A 23013-nucleotide genomic window follows, 5' to 3' on the forward strand; every position below is an offset into this window, starting at 1 on the left:
GTCAATCAACAAGTAATGTGACAGTCAAGATTGACAGGGCACTGGTATTAAAGAACATCCGTTGTGGCATCCTACTGGCACTTTGGCTGGACGGCCTTGATATAATTCACCTCGGTGTACTATTCCAGCCTGTAGGTACCCAATCTGAGTAATGAGGTTGTTAATAAACTGTTTGTTAGATACATTATCATTATAATGTCGATGTAAGCAGAACTTAAGGACCTATAAGAGGGACGGTAGTGGTTCACTAAAAGCCACAAGGAGGTAACGTTAAGTCTAGTGCTGCCTGTTTAGCCAACAGAAAGTATACAACGACAACCGGATTGCCATGAATGTTGTATCTATTGCAGGAAGTACAACAAAGGGTTCACATATTTACACAAAACACAAGGCCTTTCTTCTTATGATATGTAGTGACAGTTTAGGAAAAAAGTACTCCTGCTGATTCTGTCACTGTCACATAGATAATGCTACCTGTTTAGCCAACAATGCCATGAATGTAATGTCTATTCTAGGGATTACAACTGAGTCACACATTTACATATAATGTACTGTACGGCTCTTTTCACTTTATGGACATTTGTACAGTAGTGTCCCAAAAAATATTACTGCTTATTCTGTTGTTGTATCAAAAATAACAGGAAAAGTATTCTGGCTACTTCTGTTGTTGCAACATATACCATGCTACCTGCCATAATACAAATGATTCACAAGTTTACATGTAAGTTGTAACACAATGCTCTTTTCCTGGTGATTTGTAGTGACATCTCCCAGCAAAATTATTCCTTCACATTCCAGTGTTGACACATGAGGTGTTCCAGAGGTAAACAGAAAGGTGTGTACCTGCTGGAATGGCAGCCTGGGGAGTGCCGCTATGACCCCCAGGGGAGACGTAAGACGAAATAGTCTCTTGTCCTTCCTGCTCTGCTGTCTTCCTTCCAATTACACTCAACTGCCTCATGAATACCTGCGGTATTCTGGGCCAGGTCTGATGATGGGTCTCTATGTAAGAGGTGGGAGATAAATCATGGGGAACTCCCGTGGGGTGACGGGGACCTGTGGACATTTGCCACCCAGGGCGGGGACACAGGAAGAGCCCAAGTGAGGCTGACAGGTACTTGTGACAGGTATATATTGTTCCGTCATTCCGCAAAGAGTGGGTTCCTAGCAGGGTTCGTTCTGGAATTTTTTTTTGTGGGGAGGGGATTATCATTTGATCTTTCCAGATTACATATCAGTTTTATGATTGTATTACATTTATGATAGCGCCCAGCCTGTATCTAGGAAACAGCACACACCAATTAAGAATCCAGCCAAGAATCCTGCTATGTAAGCTAGAAGGTTCCTAGATGGTTCTAGGAAGTTCAATACTATGTAATAACATTATTGCATGTAACATTGTGTGAAGCATGCCTAGTTCCTATTGATAGAAATTTGAACAATGCATTAGGTATGATAATTTGCTAAGGTATGCATACTCTTATGTTAAAAGCATGATATTTTACGATAGTGTCAACTTTCTTAAACATATATCTTTAAGTAATGATAGCCCCAACATTAGGACAGCAGGAGGTCTTCTTTTAGCCTAGTATCCAGCCGTATTTTAGCTCCTAAGTCTCTTCTGTCCTTCACCCCTTGCATAGACCCGTTCTCCAGTCCTCTTTCCTCGCAAAGAAGAGACTCAGGAGCTATAATACGGCTGGATACCAGGCTAGTTTTCTGTAGCCCCTAACACACGTGGATGTGCGGCTTCAGGAGACGTCCTGGTTGTGCAGAGCAGCTTGGCTATCTGTCCCTGTCACTTAGCGCCTATAATACGGCTGGATACCAGGCTAGTTTTCTGTAGCCCCTAACACACGTGGATGTGCGGCTTCAGGAGACGTCCTGGTTGTGCAGAGCAGCTTGGCTATCTGTCCCTGTCACTTAGCGCCTATAATACGGCTGGATACCAGGCTAGTTTTCTGTAGCCCCTAACACACGTGGATGTGCGGCTTCAGGAGACGTCCTGCTTGTGCGGGGCAGCTTGGCTATCTGTCCCTGTCACTTAGCGCCTATAATACGGCTGGATACCAGGCTAGTTTTCTGTAGCCCCTAACACACGTGGATGTGCGGCTTCAGGAGACGTCCTGGTTGTGCAGAGCAGCTTGGCTATCTGTCCCTGTCACTTAGCGCCTATAATACGGCTGGATACCAGGCTAGTTTTCTGTAGCCCCTAACACACGTGGATGTGCGGCTTCAGGAGACGTCCTGCTTGTGCGGGGCAGCTTGGCTATCTGTCCCTGTCACTTAGCGCCTGCAGAGTGGTGAAGGAGTCTGGGAAGTGGTCCATCAGCACAATGCCCTTGTCAGCGTTCACGTCCAGCTCATCGATAAAGCCGAACCAGTAGATCACCATGCCCGGCCCAAACCTTAACACAGGAAACACAGGGAGACAAGTGTTAAACATAGCAAACAACAGAGTGGGGAATATGTAGTACAACTGTTCCCTTGCTGTTAATAGGCATCTTCTGACACCTGTTCCGCAATACCCTCCATTGTATATGTATATGGAGAATCTCAGTAAATAAATAAATAAATAAGTGGTTAAAAGAATAGATGGCATTCTAAGAGATATAGAATCAAGCTGTTAAACACTGCAAACAACTGAGTGGAGAATATGTATGTCTGTTCCTTAGATGTTCATCTTTAAAACAATTGATGCCATTTAAAGGATATAAGTACGTTTAAATGGCACCTTTTGGAGCATTCAGTAACTTCCCATACAGTAATATTGTCATGTGACCAGATGAGGTCATGCGATCACTGGGATAGTTCCATTCACAGATGATTTCTGACAACAGAACTTGTTTTTCTTTAATTTCTGGCTTGTTACGTTTCCTTAATTTCTGGTTTGTAAATTATTATCTGATTCCATTTGCTGGCATCTTTGTACACTGATCTTCCATTGCCATTACAGCATTTTTTTAGGGAGAAAGTTTGTTTTTCAGTACTTGTTTAGTCTCTGCCAGTGTATTATAAGACAGCCTCCAGAGTGATATAACAGCATGCTTATACAATACCAGCGGATGATGAGCTTCAAAAGTGGCAGACATAATAGTTAACTGGCGGCATTAAAAAACGCTGCACAAAATAAACCCAGCACTGTAACAGGAGCCTGTAACACTATAGCCACATTACACACCATCAAGCTCATCCCGCTCAAAATCACCTCCTTGTGCAGAATTCATGGGGAGAGCCACACAGTTTCATTTGCAGTTTTTACTGTCCTCTGTAACGATGGACAATAAAGACAAACTTGATCCTTTTTACTGCCCGGCTCAATAGGCTGGACATATTTCTGTCAGGGATGAGTGAAATGATGACAAACGGCCAAGCCTCTACTTCTGCCCTGTCCAATATTGCTCCCAAGCACCGCTGTACAAGCATAGATTGTCGTCCCGAATGGAAGGAAGAGACTGTTAGATAGCCGGCCGGTGTTGTGAGAGCATGTAAGGGATGCCTTCGTATGTAAAGCAGCTGTACGTTATCTTGTTCAACCACACACTAGCATCTTCCACCGCCAACCAAGCCACTGGTACTGATAACTGGGCTCGTCTCAAAACGCCCAACACCAGGTAACCAAAACACATACTAAAGATAACCTGCGGTACATAACAGAGTTGAGCCCATCCAAAGTGATGACACCTGCCTGGAGCTTTTTACAAGTTCAAAGAGACAAAAGAAGGAGGTTTCAAAGTTCACTCCCACACTAGTTAAATTAGTTCAACCAAGGTTCAATAGCTGGAAAACTTCATATTCTTCTCTCTTTGAAAACAGGGGCTCACTTCAAATTTGTAATTACTGTACATCTTAAAATGCTTATGGTGGTTTTCGAAGTTTTTGAAAAGACCACTAGCTGTGTAATAAAAACCAAATGTGTTTTGTAATTCTACTGAACAGCAAACTTGAAACATCATGCAAACCTCCTTTTCCCTAGAAATGAAACCACTACAAAAGTAAATGCACTTACAGTACAACTGCCGTGGCTGAATTTAAATACAAAACCTTACCAAAACCAAATAACATCATGTTTAGGTGGTATCACTGCACTGGTGTGGCACTGCGGGGTTCGAAAGATTTCTCAATGAATTTCAGAGATAAAGAAAATTTTCTTACGTTTTGTGTATTTTGTTTTTTTCTAAGTCATACTTTTACATATTAGGCAATATCTAAATTATAAAAAAATTGGCAAAAATAACACAACAGTGCCGCAGTAAACGAACCCTGCAGTACCGCACCGGTGCCCCAAGTGCAGTGAGACACCACCTTTACACTACAGATTCAACCTAGCTTTATCATCTACTGTAAGTAAACAATTTACTGTTTTGACTTATTTCTAGAGGTGATACACTGTACCTACAATGGAAAAAGGAAGGAATGAGTTAAAATTGCAGACAATGATCTGCTGATTTTATACATAAACTGTGATTATACAGCCTACCTCAATACTGTGTCTCCTCAGAATGACACACAGACAATCAATTCTGAGATTATGCTAAATATAATGACTGCTAATCTGTTTTGTGTTCAGAAAGATTGATTTGGTTCAGCTTAAACACTATTGGTGTCTCATGCACAATGTAGACAGAGGAGACGATTTCGAAAATTGAAGTGATTTTTATGCCACACAAAAACTTGTATCATAACTTTGTGTGATAATATGGAAATAGATTTACAGAATGTTGTAGATGTAGTCATATTTTTTTCAAACGCACTTTTGAAAAGGTAATGGTATCCTACAATACTTTGCATTCAAACTGCAGTGGATCTGTATGCTGTCAACTCTTGATATCATCGCATTGTTCTTATTTTCTGCACGAAATGACTTTTCCTCCAAGTATTTCAATAATAAACTGCTGGAGTGAATTATGTCAGAGACATTTTATCAACTTTGTGCTGGGAGGTAGATTTACTATCAGGCTCTCTGGGGTAAACATTAATATTGGTTTAGTTTTTTGTTCTCTGGGTAAATCCATGGGCCTCGGAGGATTGAACAGCAATTTTCCGGAATTTGCATTCCATAATGCTTCTAATCTAATACCATTGGAAAGAGCATCTTCTCATCTGTAATGCAAACAATGGGAAGAGAATGGAGATTTACAGAACAATATGGTGTACTTCACACTTTACATTGGAGCTAATGGTTCTCCCAGGGTAGAATTCCACTTCTGCATTGTCCTCAAGTACAGGAGGGTTGAAAAGAAAAGACTATTAGCAAACAAACCGTGCGATGAAAGCCATTCCGAGCAAGGCTATCACTCTTGCAGCCAGCTATCAGGGGAGAACCCCTTTCACCTCTCTGGAAATGAAACCGATGTAATCAGATCCTTTCAATATTGTAGCGGGGCAATGATCGCCTTGCGAACAATGGACTGGTAATGCCGCGCTATCAGCCCAACACCTGTCATTAGCATCAGAATGCCAACACAGTCCCTCGCATGTTGGCACACTCTCCAAATATCCCCAGGCCTCATTGTCCATGAATGACCGAAACCGGCTTTACAAAATTACAGATTCCTGCCGGCGTGATTATCAAGCAGGCCCTCCCTACAGGGGGAAATATGTGATGGACACCGGGGTTTCGGGAGGTAATATGATAATTGCTTCAGCTCATGGGGAAAAAAATTATTTAGCGAGAATTGCGGGGGGAGCCCACGAGTGTAGCGGCCTATTCGGGAAGTGTTAGGGTTTTAATAACGCTGGGAGATAGCACACAATTGGAATGTTGTGATTCATAGCGAACGGTCTTTAAGTGATCATCGCTCTAAATTAGCCCAATATTTCTTCTGGCCTCCTCCGGGGGACCGTCTTTTGTCGAGCCTTACCGGGCGCTAACTACCGGGTGCGGCGGATGGCGATTTTCCCCGGGATCTGAAATACGACATAGATCAGCAAGCCAGTAGACAGCTGTTGCACCTAACATCATTATTGTGTGCACAGTGGGGTGGGATATTAAATATGGCCATTTCCGATAAAAAGGTGGCCCCTGGCCACGCACCGGCACCATATGAGCCCGCGATATCATCATAAGGCTATTAGCTGCTTCTGTGTGAATTGCTTCTTTATGGCTCTTGATGGGATATGTAATACACCTCGTCCATCAAGCCCAACTTAAATTCCTACCTTGGAGAAAGTCAGCCGTTCTTTTAAAAAAGCTAATGACTTTGTGGTGCAAGGAGATCGGGAGTGAAGGATTTCCAGACAGTGCCGTGAGGTGGCGAGCAGAATTAATTATGCCGTTTTATTGCCTTGCTGGCAGCTTTTATGGTCATCCCAGGTTAATGGCCGGGCTCATAATGAAAGGTGATTTATGCCGCTGACCCAGCCACCGCTGGGCTGAAATATGCAGAAAATGGGATTCCCCCGCCTCGCCAATGGATTTAAGCAGCTCACTGTTAATGAAAATGTAGTCGAACCCTCTGCCATTTTCTCAGGGCTTATGGGCGCTAAGTCTGGCGATATGAAAACAATCTGACGGTCCCGCACGCTTCTGACACAGCCAGGACGGCCGAACTCATTTCCCGATCAATAGTAATCTTGTCAAATGAACCCTTCCCAGCTCCGCCACCCTTTTGGGCCGAATTCCCTGACCTTGGGTTATGGAATGCCATTTGTCATGTCGGAATGTCCTGCTCCCTTCTCAGGCTTCTTCCCACAACTTTCCAGGGCGTGGGTTTTTCTCCTGGAAACATCTGCAAACATCTGTCAGGAAAGGGGAGACTCCGTCCTGCTAATTGCAGATTGGAAGTAGGGAACCAAGTTTGGCAGGAGAGGTAACACTTATCCGATTAGGTTCCTTCTACGCCGGTCCTCCTTAATGTCAGAGACATTCCCCCAAACCAGGTGCTAAACATGCAAGGATGGAAAAGCAATTTGGACATGGCGAAAACCTTAATTACAGAGGCTGAAAGGCCATGGCAGTGGTGAAAATTGCCTCCTGGGGTGGGCCACAGAAGACTGGGGCCTCACACTATTAAATTTCAATTTGAGCTCAGAAGGGTGGCCCAAGACCAGCAGAATCAATTCTCCACAGCAGATGGGAAAGTCAGAGTGGCACAGAAGGAACCTCATTCCTGAGGGTACAGAAAGGGCTTTTGATTTTCTCCCAGCCAATATGCAATATCTGGCCGCCCAATCGCCATCCGGACCAAATCTCATCTTTTCTAACTCAATTTGATGGGACTTTGAGCTGAAGTTTGGTTATGCCTCCCCCGAGACCTGGACTCCTGGTAGCTACATTTGACAGGCCATTCATATTTAACTCTAAAGTTACTTCCTGGTTCTTAAGTATTGAGCCAACTACTTCAGTAGCTGCTGTGGGTACTGCTATTGACTTCCCTGTTCTGCAGTGGGGCTACTTTACTGCTACTTAAGCCTGACGAATTACTGAATCTCTACAACGATGAAGACAGAACACTTTTAAATGACTGTAATACTTGTAGTTTATCTATGGCAGGCAGTATGCTGAACACTGTAAATATTGAAACTTTTGCATTGGTTTTATTTTCGCAGTTTTTATATAACGGTGACCTCTCCATGGCAAATATGTATTGGGACTGCTGTACTACATAATTGCTTAAAAGGGAATTCAAAACACTGTAAAAAAAAACTCCTTTTCCCTCCTACCATGAAATAGACCCAGCAATTGAGGAATGCTAACCTGTTGTATCAACCATTTCGCTGTTAAAGAAACAGCCATTCTACAAAAAGGAAAAGAAATCTGCAGCTAGACTGTAGTTGGCTTTTCAAATTCTTTTAATTTATATGATAAAGATGAGGAATGCATTGGATTCACTAATTACTCTGAATAAACCTCATAGCTTTAGTCACACTGTATTTGCTCAACATATGTAGATATTGTGCCACATACAACACAAAAGTGCAGACTTTTCTGAAACTTATTCTTTCGGGGAAGCAATTGCGAAGTTTGGTAGAAAAGTTTGGTGCACCATCCCGGGCCCCGGGGGAGCTGTTGCACTCCTGACGGGCTTGTCCCTCCATTGGTCGCTCCCAACAAAAGGTCTGCCACACTAAGCGATGACAAATTGTGGAAAGTTGGCTGGGCCCAGAGCTAATCCACATTATCCTGCAACAATTGTGACTTCATCCTTGTCAGAGCCCATTTGGATCAGTCTGGGGTCCCTGGAGTGGCAGCACTCCCACAAAAGAATTAATTTCTAAATCTTCGCTGGATCCGGGCTGACATCTCTACACGGGATAACGTGTTCGGCCTGTCTGCTTACAGGACCCATTTGGAGGGGATGGAGAGTGGAGTTAGAGTAGTATGCAAAGCCCCCGTACCGCGGGGAGGGGGAAGAGGGGTCCCGGTAAATTAAAGTTTCCCCAGGAATGAAAATCACAGGGATTTGGCGGCCTAGCCGGTTGATATGATAACAAGATTGGTGTATTTCTGGTGCTCTCCTGCGAGGCTTGTGTGCAGCCTCCGCAGTTGGGCCACAGTGTGGGGCTTACAGGGACAATATGGTCAGCAGGAACTCACAAAATCAATTTGGGAAACTGCTGGAAGCAAACTGAAACGTTTTGGAGGGAACAAAGAATGCAGAAGATCCTGCAGAACTTGACTACCTCGGTTACCACGGCTACCAGCGACACTAGCTGTCAGTAAGAAGATTTTTTCCAAGAACATCCACAGTTTTCTCAGTATGAGATATCACATGCAAATAAACATTTTTATTAAGTTACAAAGTTATTGATGTTGAAAAATACCATACTGTATCATATTACAATATAGATGCAACTATAGGCACAAGAATCTAAATTGGGAAAAATCTCTACAAAATTTCTCATCTGAAATCAGAAGATATTCCTGCTTGCAATCAATACAATACAATACAGATTATACAATCATTAAAAATGTGTGCTAGATAAAATGAGACCATTACAGGTGAATTATCTAATCTATACACAATCAATATGTTTCATGTCTGACAGTAACACTCTGAAAAGTCTTGGCTGTATCTGATCCAGGAGGTTATAGGGAAGATCTGACAAGAAGTGGTGGTGAGGGGGTAGCTGGGTGCTACTGCATTAACCAAGGCAATGGGTCAAAGGTCACCTGGGCAATAAATCCCTCCAAGAGAGGCCAGCTGGCATGTGGCTCATTCAAACAACAATCTGCAGAACTAAGTGCCTCATTAATTGACAGGTGCAACTCCATATCAACAAATAAACAAAAACAAATCGGGCATTCAGAAAATGCAAATCAAGTATTACACACCTGGTCACACCTGTCCGTAAAAAAAGGTAAGATTACTAAGAAGCAGAAACCAAACAAAGTAAAGTTTTAGCTATCAGCACTGATTACTGTAAATTTTGAAATGTTTCAGGAGGTTTTATTTTTTTTTCGGGGTATTTTTATGAAGTATTAAGGGAAACTTCTTCATAAATTCATTACAACATAAGCATGCGTTTCTAGATGTATCACTACATGTTTGGGCGAAATTAAAACACAGCAAAGACCTCCATATACCCACCTATCGCGAAATTAAGAGATCGTAAATAATAAAATTTACAAGATTTGCATACCATAGAAATGCTGTCATCTTTTTATACATTTTCTTTCCATTTCCCATTGCCTGCACAGCCTGTGTGGACTAACAATATTCTTACCTCCAACTAAGACTAACAAAGGACAAAAGATTTCTGGAACAGAGGGCACATGCATTCAAGGACGATCCCTTTTACATCATGTAAAAAAAAGAAATATTTGGGTAACCAAAAAAGGAGCTTGTGGTAAAAAAAAAATGCGTATACTGCAATATGACTAGCAGTTTATAACTTACATAGTACATTGTATTACATAGTATATATATATGAACCTCATTAAAGTATTACATAGTATATATATGAACCTTATTAAAGCATGCCCAGAAGAAAACAATTTTGGACACACTTTAATGTCTCTGGATTGTGGTATAATCAGTTACTTATTTCTTCTAACTATAGTATTTACTCCAACACTGGTACGCCTCCAGTCAGCTGTGCATTTTAAACACACAGGGAAGCAACTATCATCATTGAGGCTAGTATCACTTGCAGAATGGGGTAATGAAAATATGGTAATAGCACACTATCAGTGAAGGAAAAACACAAAACTGCTATATGCATACATGTATATGCTGATCATCTTTAGCATAAATAAATACCGTCTTCCTGAATATGAAGTCCATATGCATGATCAGGGCTCGAAATACCACCTGCATATGCACTATAGTGCAGGTGAAATTGGAGCTGTGCAGGTATTTCTGGTGTTTACCTGCACCTAACCTGCACTGGTCCATATACTGGGTTTTATGCATACATGTCATATGATGTAAGTGTATGTGGATTGTTATTAGCTGCATTGAATGTTACTACCTGTTAAGTATAAGAGAAAAATAGCAATTGTTCCTGAACAATTTTACTATGATCCATACTTCCTAAATTCAGAGTGGTGCAGGAAAAATTTGTCTGGTGCAGGTAATTTTCGAGCCCTGATGATAGACTACATGGTACTTTGTGAACATCATGCATTGGTGTAAGAGTGTAGTCTGTTCATCTGGCACACCCATTGTACAAAGAATCTTATTGGTGTTACTTATGAATTACTTAGGAATTTTTTATTCTCTCTGCATAAATTTTCCCCTTTCACCTCTCACTTTTCATTGTCTGGAATGTCCTTTTTGTCTCACCAATGACAAAATATTGTACAAACTAACATGTATGCTACTTACAAGTATACAGTCTCCCGTATACAATGTATGTCGGGAATGCTTTTAGGTTTTTAGATCGTCAGCATTACAGAATGTGACAATTTCAAATTCAAATCCATTAGCATGAGCAGTATGGGTCTACATGTATTTGCTGCCATTTCCAAGTGATTGGGAATATTGGAAAATATGTTAGATTAAAACTTTTATTATTATTCCAGACTTCACTTTTGTATGTCTTTCTTGGATCCAAGTTATAAGGTTTTGCAATGAAATGTGTGTATATATGATTCATTACACCACCTTTGGTAGCAACTGTTAAGCGACCTTCACTGAATGAACTTCAATGAACATCACTCTCAGTGAATAAATATCACAGATAAAGAATAAATTTTAAGAAAATGTCTCGGATGTTTCGTTGTATTTCATAATACTTTGAAGTACTACATCATATTCCAATGATGAAATCAAAGGTCACACAAATCCAATTTTGGTCGCTGTACTGTCGCTCCGCGGAGAGGTGGCCTATTCCGGCACATACCACCCAAACAGATGGAGTTTTGTCTGAGAAAACCGTGAATCTGCACTCCAAATTTTATTCATGCAGACCCAACAAAGCCCATTGTGGAGGACATAACGCACAATTCTGATGTAATTCCCCCCTAGAGAGTCGAGAATAATGTCTACCATGTGACATTAAAAGTCCTCTACAGAGTTGATAAATGGCTATGTTTAATGCAAGTTTAGGCCACACTTAGTTAATTCCCTGGTTAACGGATACCTGTTCATGGAAAAGCTTGATAAATGAGGTGAAAATCTTCTTTTAATATCCCTAAGGGATAAACCACCAATGTACAATAATATCTATCATATATGATAACAAATATCACTTTTAACCGAGAAATTATATACAAATGTTACTCTCAATGTTATCAATGCTTTACCCTGTTACTTGTTTCATTTGTCTACCCAGCTAAACTTGACCTAATGTTCGTCAAGACATTACCAGAAGCTGAAATGAGTCATAATAAAATTTAGTAAATGAATCATATGAACATTAATTACATTTTGTGCCCTGATAAAAATCTATTTCCTAACTGCAGGTTTCATACTATATGTAGATACATATGCTCAGCATTGGCCTGTGCAGATAACAAGTACAAATTATGTTTACCTTTGGTACCCAAATAGTAATACTGCTGCTAACTTTATAACCCCACTCTAAATGAAGAATAGGCCAATTCTTACACATTCTTTGGACATATTTCTGTTTTTGTCCCAATAAAAAGACAAAGACACTTGGTAGATTATTGACCTGTATAAACTACATGTATGTGAAAATCATAAATAACTAGGGATCTACGGTGCATTTTCATACCAAATTAGCTTAAAGACGTTTCCTGCTGTTGAACAAAATATTTGACTAACCTGTCGAACAAACAAGAACGAAAGTCTATTACACCTGTGCTTTCTCCTCTCTTCAACTTTATGGTATTTGACCAAGAAACAATTCCCCTTGTTATTACACAATAACCCATGTGTTGGTACTTTCTACCTTAGTTGTTGGGAGGTTGGCACAGCTGGTGGATTATTATGCACAAGAATGTTGATATGCTCGTCCAATGGTCTATTGTGTCTGAGAAACAAGATGGCCGACTTTGATGCGGTAACTATGTGTGAGGAAAAGTAGGAAGGCAAACAGTTTTTATGGCTATTAATCAACACAGGTGTACTTTGGTGGAAAGTCTCCTTCACCTTAAAAGTTTGACAGGTGACCCTTGTCTATAGTAGAAGACCATATATTCTGCTTCAATAAGACAAATATTTTCAAGATGACTAAATTGGTTTCACTTTTGTAAAGTAAAAGACAATACTGAAGATTCCATTTAAACATTTTGTTTAACTTCTTTGAAGCAAGTATACACTAGCCTGGTATCCAAACCTATTATTGCTGCCAAATCTCCTTCCTTCTCCTGCAGGGAATGAAGAGACTGAACGTCTATATTGGCGCAGAGGAACAATAAAGTATAGTGTACATGTACATAGTACATAGGTTTTTGTCACAATGTAATAGTACATGTACGTTTTAGATATTTTTGCTACAGCTGTCTAAATGACTGTACCTGTAGCAGAGTGTTAGTAAACAATATCTTCTATGATTTTTGTTTCTTTCCAGCACAACCTGTCCTGATTTCACCTTCACACATCTGTGCTTGTTGCTGACATGTCTATAATGTATCCTGACATGTCAGCAGACACATGTTTGCATACATAAAACACAGCACACAGACTGCAGCTAAAGGCTGCATCATGGGGAACACCCCCAGGGAACCCTGTACCACTGCTTAATGATGTATCTCCTGTCAATAGGACTATGTTCAGTGGGTGAAAGGTAGTCTAGGTAAGAGGGGGCAGTGAAAAATACAAACGTAAAGTTCAACTTATTTTGTTTCAACACTTTTCCTTGCACTTTTTTTAGGACTACTGGTAGGTAAGTGAACATCATAATATCTGTCTTGGTCTACATATATTACAAGGATGTTAATCAATTTCAACATTAAGAACGTATGGGGAATGCATTATTCTGTGCATTTCGACCTAAAGAACTGAGTTCTGTAAATTAAGGCATTGGGTGAGAACTTGAGCCTTCTTCTAGCAAGGAGGTTGAAAAGAGGGATAAAAAGTACAGAAGAAGAAAAGTCTTTGTTGTATGCAATGATACTTGGAATTTGGATTACTTTGAGAGCAGCTTCAGCATTGACAATAGCTGCCCAAAACCAAGTACAAGTACAAGTACAGGTGATCCTTTCTTGAGATGGTGAACTGTTTCATCCCTTTAGTGTTTCTGGGAGTTGTTCTTGTAGCATAATCACTTGTTCGGACAAATCCTCTTGCACTGGTCCCAAGCTCTGACATGACAGCAGCCAGACGCTCATGTCAGGGAAAACGATGTGTATGATGTATAGTTATATCTGGGGGATCCCTACATGATGTACAGGGAACCCTTACTCAGACAGAGATCAAATTTCTCCAGTCCTGGACATCAATCTGTCAACACCAGTTGGACTGGCTGGATGAAAGATCTGACCTCGGGGAGTGATTGGTCAGCTGGAATTTACAGTCTGTGGTCAGTAGAGTCCGGCTGATGTATCATTCCCCTCACCATATCTGACTGACCAATCAAACTGTCAAAACAATTTGGCCAGCATGCTACATTAGTGATGGGTTCTTGCTCCAGTCTGGATAAATCTCAGCTGTCTTCCTGTTTGTTTTATGAGCACTTCTCCATGGATCAATTTATAAAATTCCTGATGGTTGCAGGCAGCATTTGTTTACTACTTATATTACTTACAATATGTGTTTCATTACTTTTTACAGTTTGCCAATCCACAGAAAACTTACTGAACAAATTTGAATAAAATTACATTAGAATTCTAAAATTGTATCGAGCAACCTTGGCTGTCTGCTGTAAACAGATGACAAAAAAAAAGTTCAAATGAAGATTTACTCTCTTTCTTGATTATGCACCTACCTCGAACCTGCACATTTTTTATCATCTGAAAGATACAATTTAAGGTTTTTGTCATGATGATGTACTTATCAATCTGGTCGACTACATTTTGGCATTTGCTTGTTGATTTTACGTTGTTACAAAAACCTATCCACTACTCTGTTGTAAGTTTATATCAAGTTCCTAGGTTGTGCTTCACTTGGCTTGTGAAAATCTTAAGTAATCCAGAATGCAGAAGTAGATAGAAGTAGTGAACAAAGTGCCTTCCCTCATGTAATGCTGCAATAAGAAAATAAAACTTTTGAGGTAGCCTTAAAACTCATGGGAACAGTATTACAGGAAGAGTTGCTTATCATATTCTCTATTTGAGAGAAAAGATACTGTAAACTTTTGCTTTGGTTTCATTTCACGACAGGAAGGAAGAGGAGGTTTTCGTAGTGTTTCACATTTTTTTGTACGACAGTAGTCATACAAGAGAGAAAGTTTCAAGATTTACACTAGGGACTGTACACCAGCATGGATGTCAGACTGTTTCCTGGGCCTACTCAGGCCAACTCTTGGGCTCTAGGGCCAACATAACCGCAAGAAAATTCTACAACAGGCCCTTAAGTTAGGCCCTGATAATTTTTAGATCTGGTATCCAGGCTACATATACATGTACACATAGCAGGTTGACATCCGGCAATGACATTAGACGTCAACAACTGTCTCACAGATACTTCTGTAACATCAGCAGAAACTGCCAATGAGCATCATACTGTATCTCAGTAACCTGGCCATGACCTCGCACCAACACCACACAGAGGTTCCCCATTACCTGTCTCAAAAAGAAAAGACCAGTTTGGTCAATTAGCCATCAAACAACCAGACACCATTGATGTATGTGGACAACACAAGATGCTGACTGGCCTAAGTTGCCAACTGGGAACCATTGGCTCTACCAATCCTGACAGATGGAACCACTATGTCAGGGGTGAGAAATGACTGACCAATCAGATTTGTCCCCTGTGGGGGGATGACCAATCAGGGCTGTTAAGACTGAAAAACGGCTGACCAATCAAAGGTGCATTTGTCATCATGAGGTAGCTTCATCAGGTATCACTTATCAACAGTCATGTACACTCAGATTTTCCTTACAAAAGCCATGCACAGCATTACTGTAATCACTGAGATCATGTAAAGATAGCTAGTCTGAAAAATTACATAATAAGCTAATGAGCAAAAATTTTTCTTGTGCGCTTGTCAAACAAGCAAGAAAATTTGATTAGGAGTTACTGATGCAACTATTGCTAACAATAAAACACAGAAATATACACACGCAAGGAAAAGATATATGAATGTAGTTATGCCGAGTTATTACAGGTTCATAACAGAAGACCAGACAAGACAAATGAGAAATGAATCTTCATGTCACAGAGTCATTGTGGTATGACATGTTTATGAAGTTTGACTTAGTGTTAATGGATGAGTTCAAATAAAACACAAAGAATGCACTTTAGATAAATCAACTGTTATAGTTTCTCTTCAAATGTTAGGGTTCACTGAAAATGTTTATGTTAACTTGATGTGACTACAAGAGGATTGTGATACTGTTGACTGACTGATTCAAAGAGATATGCAATTATTATCTAAATACCTTATATTGTTTCTGGTTTGGCATCAATAACAGGCCTTGCAGATGAAGCAGAGTGCAAGACAGTTCATAGTCTTAACAACATTCAGATGGGAACGAGGAAAGTTTACTGGCACAAAAGTCAAGGGTAGGGGCAATACCAACCAAAACTTTTAAGAGATCAAAGAGAATAATCATTTGTACAACAGCCTTGACAATTACTGGTATGAGTAGTACAGTAATATAGGGTATGGTGTTGTGATCCTCAGCCATGAATCATATCAGTAAGAGTATACTAAGATAATGATGTCCAGATATTTCAGCCAATGTGAGATAATGCAGAGATGTGATCACTTCTGACAGGTAGCGACCAGTCTACACACACAACCATGTGAAATGTCTCCCAATCATCAGTAATGGAGACGGCAGGACACGATTTGCCACAGAAATCCCGTAATCCTGGGCGAGGAAGTGTGAAGCATGTTTATTCAGTTCCCCCCTCCTCAGCGCTAAGGATGCCTGACAACTTCCATACTGTTTGGATGACCAGGGTAGAAGGGAGCGTGACATTTCCATAAAGCCACAAACCCGGACAATTAGGGATGATGGTCACAGCGGTCCAAATCACCCACTCAGCCCAGTGAAGGGCTAACACGGAGCGACAGACTATGGGTCCCCTGTGCCCAATATGCAGGGGGAGTTTTTTAGTGCTTACTGCTTCCATGGTAATGCTCGCTTGATGATGATATTTCAACTGCGGCCACAAAACAAGCTTTAGGAAGCTCATATAACTCTGACAATTACGGCAAATATCCTTGAGCAGAAATCTGACTTTACTACGGGCTAATATGATTGACATATCTCAGGACGGTAGTTAAGGGCACTGTAACGACACTGGTGAAAGGAGTAAAAGGGCTACTGATGAATTCATGTGAACATGGCTAATAGTGATTCAATAGCTGGGGATTGGGAGTCATGAATCCATGTCAAATGTACTTTTGCCGGAAAATGATGAGGCGATCTATTCAATAACACTCAATACAGTCTCTACCTACATATTTACTACCGGTTAAAGTCTTTTTCAGCTCTTGAAAAAGCCAATCCACTATTTTTCCAGTTATTGTTTATGGTAAGTGGACTTACAAGTGATAAGAATCATAAAAGCAAAGTCTTACATGTAGTTCTGTTGGCTGAAAAGATCTGGATAAATTGCAAGCTTTGAACTGCTAATAACCGGATTTTCCCCGGTGAACCAGGTTCCGCAGTAGTTGGAAAAAATTGCACATGCTGCTTTGGTTTTCTATATTAATTGCGATTTCAGTCTGTGGTTTGCACTCTAATATGATGTTCCACCTTGTTAGCGGCATCACATCATTATGCTGCCGTTGGAGAAGAACATCCTTCACTACAAAGGCTCCCTCTTCATTACACTTTCCACGTGCCAGATAACCACGACTTTTACACCCAGAGATCTTTAATGAACTATGGATAATAAAATAGATGGCTGGATGATGACTGACTTGACTTATTGGAGATGACATTCCCGACCAAATCGGTCCCGCGAGACGCGGAAAAGTGACTGTTTGGCATTCCAGCGACTGCTTGTTAGCGACCGAAATCGGCAATCTGATCTTATTGTCTCACCGGGAAATTCACAGGAATAATGAAACAGGAGGAAGACTTCATTAGACCGGCAAGGAATGAGATTAGACCACTATTATATCCCAACCTCCTTTCTTGCGACACCGCTATCGAATCTTCCGTTCAATGTAAATATGGTTTGTTTCCCAGAGAACTGTAGGTAGTGAAGTGGACACAAGTCAATACACGTACTTAAATCATGGTGTGATGGTAATAGGAGTGGTGTACCTGTACTTAATATGACTCATTGATTTGAAGATGAATATCATTGTGTGCCACACTACACAATAAGCTCGGCAGAATTGTAGTCAAAAATGATTCATGTCCTATGAATACAACATGTAGTACTCTGGGATGATGTACGGAACTTTTCCACGATGTGGTTATTATCAATCTCTATTAACTCTACAAAGCAAGTACAGTACATAAGGTTTAGTGTTTACAGACTGTCTCACAATTTTACTTTCTTGTAAAAGGGACCATCCATCAAGTTTGCAGTAATTACCCAGCCCCATAATTTGCGGGTTGGTTAAACCTACATGCATACAGGGCAACATTGGTTGCCTTTATGAAAGATGACAGCTTGTAAGGAACTGCTCTCTGTACAATGTAATCTCATTACTAACAAAGTGAAAAGTCAATTCTTTCAGAGTTGGATGTTATATATCGACGTACTTACATTCCACGATTCTGGTTCAATCTTCAATTTCTATCTTATTACCATCAATGTAAGACTGAATTTTGTCTTGTATTCTTATATCTTGGTTCCAACATGTCATCACTTACAAGTGCGATACCTATTTTTGTATTGATGCAACTGGCAAAGTTGTTTGCGAGACTGTTAATCATTTAAATCAGAACAAAATTTTACCCTTGTACATTGAAAATGAGGTGTATGCTTTACAAACAATTTGGTAACATCACAACAATTTAATATGTTGGTTCTCTGTTGTTGTTGTTGTTGTTTTTTCAAAAAAAAAAAGAAAATTGCACAAAGTCTGGGGTAAAGATAAGGGCCAATAAAAAAAAAGGAATGATAAGTTGTCAGCTAGAATAAAAAAGCAACAAATGCTACCACTGTATAGTAACAACACCTGTTTCTTGAAAATTATAAAAAGTACAGTTTTTATGTATGTTCTTATGTCCTTCATAAATGAAAAAAAATTTACAATGTGGGTACATTCAATACTGAATGTGCCCAAATTGTAAGAACCCTATAAAGGCCACTTTACGTTATGATAATGGAAAGTTGTTAATGTCTTCATCGTAATTTAATGGTGAAAATTTCCTGAATAGAAGGTGTGGTGATTTTATCTTTCATTTTTGCAAAAAAAAGTAGTGTATGTGATTCCAAGAACCAATTAATTAAATTAGTATGATCTAAGTCTTCATTTATCAAACCTGGGTCAGTAAATCCAGGACTTTAAGGGTGACAATGCTTTGAATGTAAGTTTAGTGACATGTGACAAATGTAATCCTTACATCATTCTTTAATCATAAACACCTTTAAGGAAGCCACAACATGCAAATCAATGCAGCAGTCTGTAACTTGAAAGGGACACAAGTTACAGTGTGAGAGATCCCCCTTTTAACATGAGATAGCTGAGATGGTAAAGTTATACAAAATGCATTTTCATTCAAATGCAAATATAGACATAGACAAATGCAGCAGTGGTGGTATAGAATTTACTTTTCCCCCAAATGGCATAGATGCAGTCTAGGTATAGATTGAATGTAATCATTTTTGATGATCACTGACGTTACATCTTTCTTGGGCAAACCATTTTTCTGTTGGAATATCCACATTTTTCACTTTCACATACAGCTATCATGCTTCCAGATCTACCAATAGTTCATATCCTCACAAAAACAACTTCAGACTTTACAATCTAGTATAGACTGTTTTCAAAGCATGATATCCGACGTCTTGAACTGATCACACACTTTGCTAACTCTCTCAGTCAGTCCGATCATTTCTTGCACTTACTGCCACCAGCCAGAGGTGAGATCAGTGGTAGACAGACAAGGTCATCCCACAAACTGAACACTACTCGCTGTAGAACTGAACGCTATCGCAACAGCGCTGTACCCTTCATGGTCCGTCTTTTGAACAAGTAATTGTAACCTGTATGTTTGTGCTTTGTATCAAATAGTAAGTCATTGTGTATTTTAAATATTTGTTTACCTTCCGATAAAGGGATATGCTGATATTACTGCAAATACTGAATTGTATGCTTTATCCCGATACACATTTAATTCGTCTGCAACGATTTTTAAGAGCTGTACTATTGTAATGATTCATGATATTCGATTTTAACTACGTTAATGATTGATGTAATGACATGTCGTAATTCAGCCTTGTGGCTGCTATGTTACTGTCAGTTTTGTTTTCGAAATAAACCAGTCATATATCCTATAACATGACATAAACTACATGCTGCTAATAATTGTTTTGCATTGCATGAGCTTCAGTGTGCAGTACACACATTTCTTTCACCTAGCTCCTGATTTTACCGCAGATAGTCTGTACTACCATACCGGGGAAACAACCGATGTGCTGTTTACCATAAACTCAGTTGCAGGATGTCAGAAATTACTGTCTCCTTAATAAAGCCTGAACTTTGAATGAACTTTGCTACTGGTCAAGAATGCGGCAACCTCTGTCAGTTCGCTGGCAACAGTCTGCATGGTGAGACAACCCACCTGTCCTGCATGACACAGCCGCGTATAGTAACAAAACAAACCCCCTGGCACTCAGGACCACTGGCATAAAACTTGAACTTGAAAGGAACTTTGCCGAGGGGTCTCTTTTCTTGGCCTCTCACAAAGCAAGATAAATGGTGGCGGGAGAAAACAGAGTCAACAGTGCCAACAGCCAGGCTTCTACAAAGGGGAGCCTTGTCCCTCTAAATCAGAATCATATGGGACAGGGGAGGGGACTACAGAGTTATGTGATTAGAGTCATCAGGCAGTGGATGTGAGAGGGAGGGTATGTGGGAAACTTGAACTTGGGAATGTTAATCATGCAAGGGAGCCAAGGAGAGGTTTGGCCGCCATCCCGGCATGCCTGGTCCTGTTAGGAGGGTAATGATAGAGCTTTGGAGGTACCCTGTCTGAGAGGTTTGAATGGGGGCATCAAAAGATAGAATCAGACACTTATTTTTACATTGCAGATGCCAATCAAAATGGGATTGGAGTAAGTCTTTAAGTGGAAATCTGAGGAAATGCAGGCGTAACAAAATCAAGTTTTGGTGGTTTATTTGTTTATTTGCCCGTTTCCTCTTTCTATTTCAAATGAGTTTGAAATTTAACTGGCAAAAAGTTAGTATCTTTTAGCTGAAAAAGGTCCTGGCTTCACATTTCTTTTAGCTTGGGTGACTTGACCATAACAAACATAATGTAATGTTAAGTTTACAAAGACAAGGAAGAGTCTTGGTCAAACCTCTAGAAAGGTTGGCATCCTCCTATTACACCCTCTCAAAGCTTTGGGACTTGAGTTGGTGCCATGTAGAAGGGAAGGGGCCTGATATCACTAAAACACAACAGATGTCATGCCTCCCACAAATTGAACTTGGAAATGCTATCGGATAACTTGCCAAATTAAAAGAAAGAGGACAGTGTTACATTAGAGGTCAAACTTAGTAATATCAGTGTGGGAAAATGGAAAAACTCATTCACTCTGTAAAGAGTTTAAAAGATTCATGGACAATAGCAATTGGTAAAGGAAAGGTTTCAACGGTTTGTAAGTTGATAAAAGTGATGGAAAACAGAGATTTACACAGTTACAAAGACAATAAAACTTCACAAAACCTTTCTGGAACTTCACACTTTGAACTATCTGACAAAGAACATGTAGACAACATGTTCAGATAGCCATGTGCATTACAGTCTACAGTTACATGATTAAAAGTTACATTGTATAGTTACCTGCATGGGCAAAGCAAAAGCAGGGTCACTACAAGGCCTACAGGTGATGACATTTGCAGTTTACTCCATACCAAAGACTTAATACTACAGTATATTCTTACATATGATCCCACTTGTGTCTACCTACCTATGTAAACCATGAGAAGGTATAATGGACCTTATTGCACGTGAAAGAAAGTATGTGGCTAATCTGACAGAGGAATGTTAATGTCATCAAACCTGAATGAAACTCACATTTCTCCTTCTGAAGATATCCCGTTAGCCATTATAGTGCACTGCAATTATAACTCATATATAGCCCTGATCACAGCGACATTGAGTTTCACAACATTTTAGTACAAGACATGGGACTGACACTAACAGTTGAAAGAGTAATTGGTCTTTGATTAATTCTGTACTGTATTAAAAGATACTCTAACATTTCTTGGGTGGGTTTAAGTATAGGTGAAGATGTTGAACAGGGAAGGACATTTCCCAATTCTTTCAGAAGCTAGAAACAAGATCGCAATTGAGAATTTGGCAAGGATTTTTTGTTCATGATTTGGTGAAGAAATAAAGCTAGGATTCAGTTTGCAATTTTTCTTGGAACTGCGTTTTAACAGCTGCAATCTTGAATCAGTATGTAACAAAGTACTGCCTCTGCTGGGTAAACTAATAATTAGCCTGGGTACCAGAGGCCCATGTCGCCCTACTCCTCAGCTCTAGGGCCAACTAAGGAGGTTAAAAAAAAAACATGCACCCAAGTTAGACCCTGATAAACAAACTGGCGAGATCAGATAGGCCTTGCACAATAGATATTATTGAGCACGGCCGAGGTCTGATATCCAGGCTATCTAATGATTGTATCATACTTCTCACTATGGTATCTCCTATTGACTACTATTTTGATGACTTGTATAGGCAACTTAAGACATGGTTCCACTTAATATTAATCCAATGAAACATCATCAGTCAGCTAAACCAGAAATACAATATTCCCAACTTATCCTATTACCCCTACACAGTTCAGGTTGAAGTGATACCACCACTACAGGGCAGGGAAATGCTGGAACTAGCACCGATTTCTCACAACTGCCATTAAAAATGTCATAAAAAGGGAACTTGTTATTCGGGATATGGGTTCAGCACACTTACTAGTTTCTAGTGATTTAGAAGCTACCTTCTTAATATTGATACCCACGAACTGTAACAATCGTGGCTCAGTAATGATCGAGCAAGAGGCAATTACATTTACATTTATAGCTATTTTGTTGTCTCGACACCATAATAAGGCACTAGGGGCTCGGGGTTTACGTGCCACAGTAATTTAGCAAATTTAATGTCTTTTTTCTGAGAAATGTACCATGTTGCATATTGTAATAATGCCAAGTTTGCATTTTCAACATCTTGGGAGTGAAGTTTGTCACCAATTTGTACAGCGCTGGTGCTGCTTTATCTTGTTTAACAGTTCTTCATGTAACATTTACATAGTTTAGATGGAACTGGTATCTAATTGAGCCAAGAGCAGCCGTGTAGACATTTTACATCAATTTATGCATTTCTCAACGTTCTACCGGTTTATACCTTAACAAATG

At 40.0% G+C, this 23013-nt stretch overlaps 1 protein-coding gene across 4 annotated transcripts in view; it reads right to left on the bottom strand.

The window, feature by feature from the left end:
• Positions 1–323: 323 nt before the first annotated feature.
• Positions 324–23013, bottom strand: part of LOC118411165 (protein C15orf41 homolog) — a 53314-nt gene continuing 30624 nt past the window's right edge. The window contains exons 11-12 of one of the 4 annotated variants that reach the window (XM_035813240.1): positions 2294–2408; positions 324–2051 (exon numbers count right to left, since the gene is read on the bottom strand). In XM_035813240.1, the coding sequence (XP_035669133.1) occupies positions 2028–2051; positions 2294–2408 (139 nt within the window). In that variant the 3' untranslated portion in view covers positions 324–2027. The other 3 variants (XM_035813232.1, XM_035813250.1, XM_035813265.1) reach the window with 3 other exon arrangements.

The sequence above is a fragment of the Branchiostoma floridae genome, chromosome 1, assembly GCF_000003815.2.
Source record: "Branchiostoma floridae strain S238N-H82 chromosome 1, Bfl_VNyyK, whole genome shotgun sequence".
NCBI classification, from domain to species: domain Eukaryota; kingdom Metazoa; phylum Chordata; class Leptocardii; order Amphioxiformes; family Branchiostomatidae; genus Branchiostoma; species Branchiostoma floridae.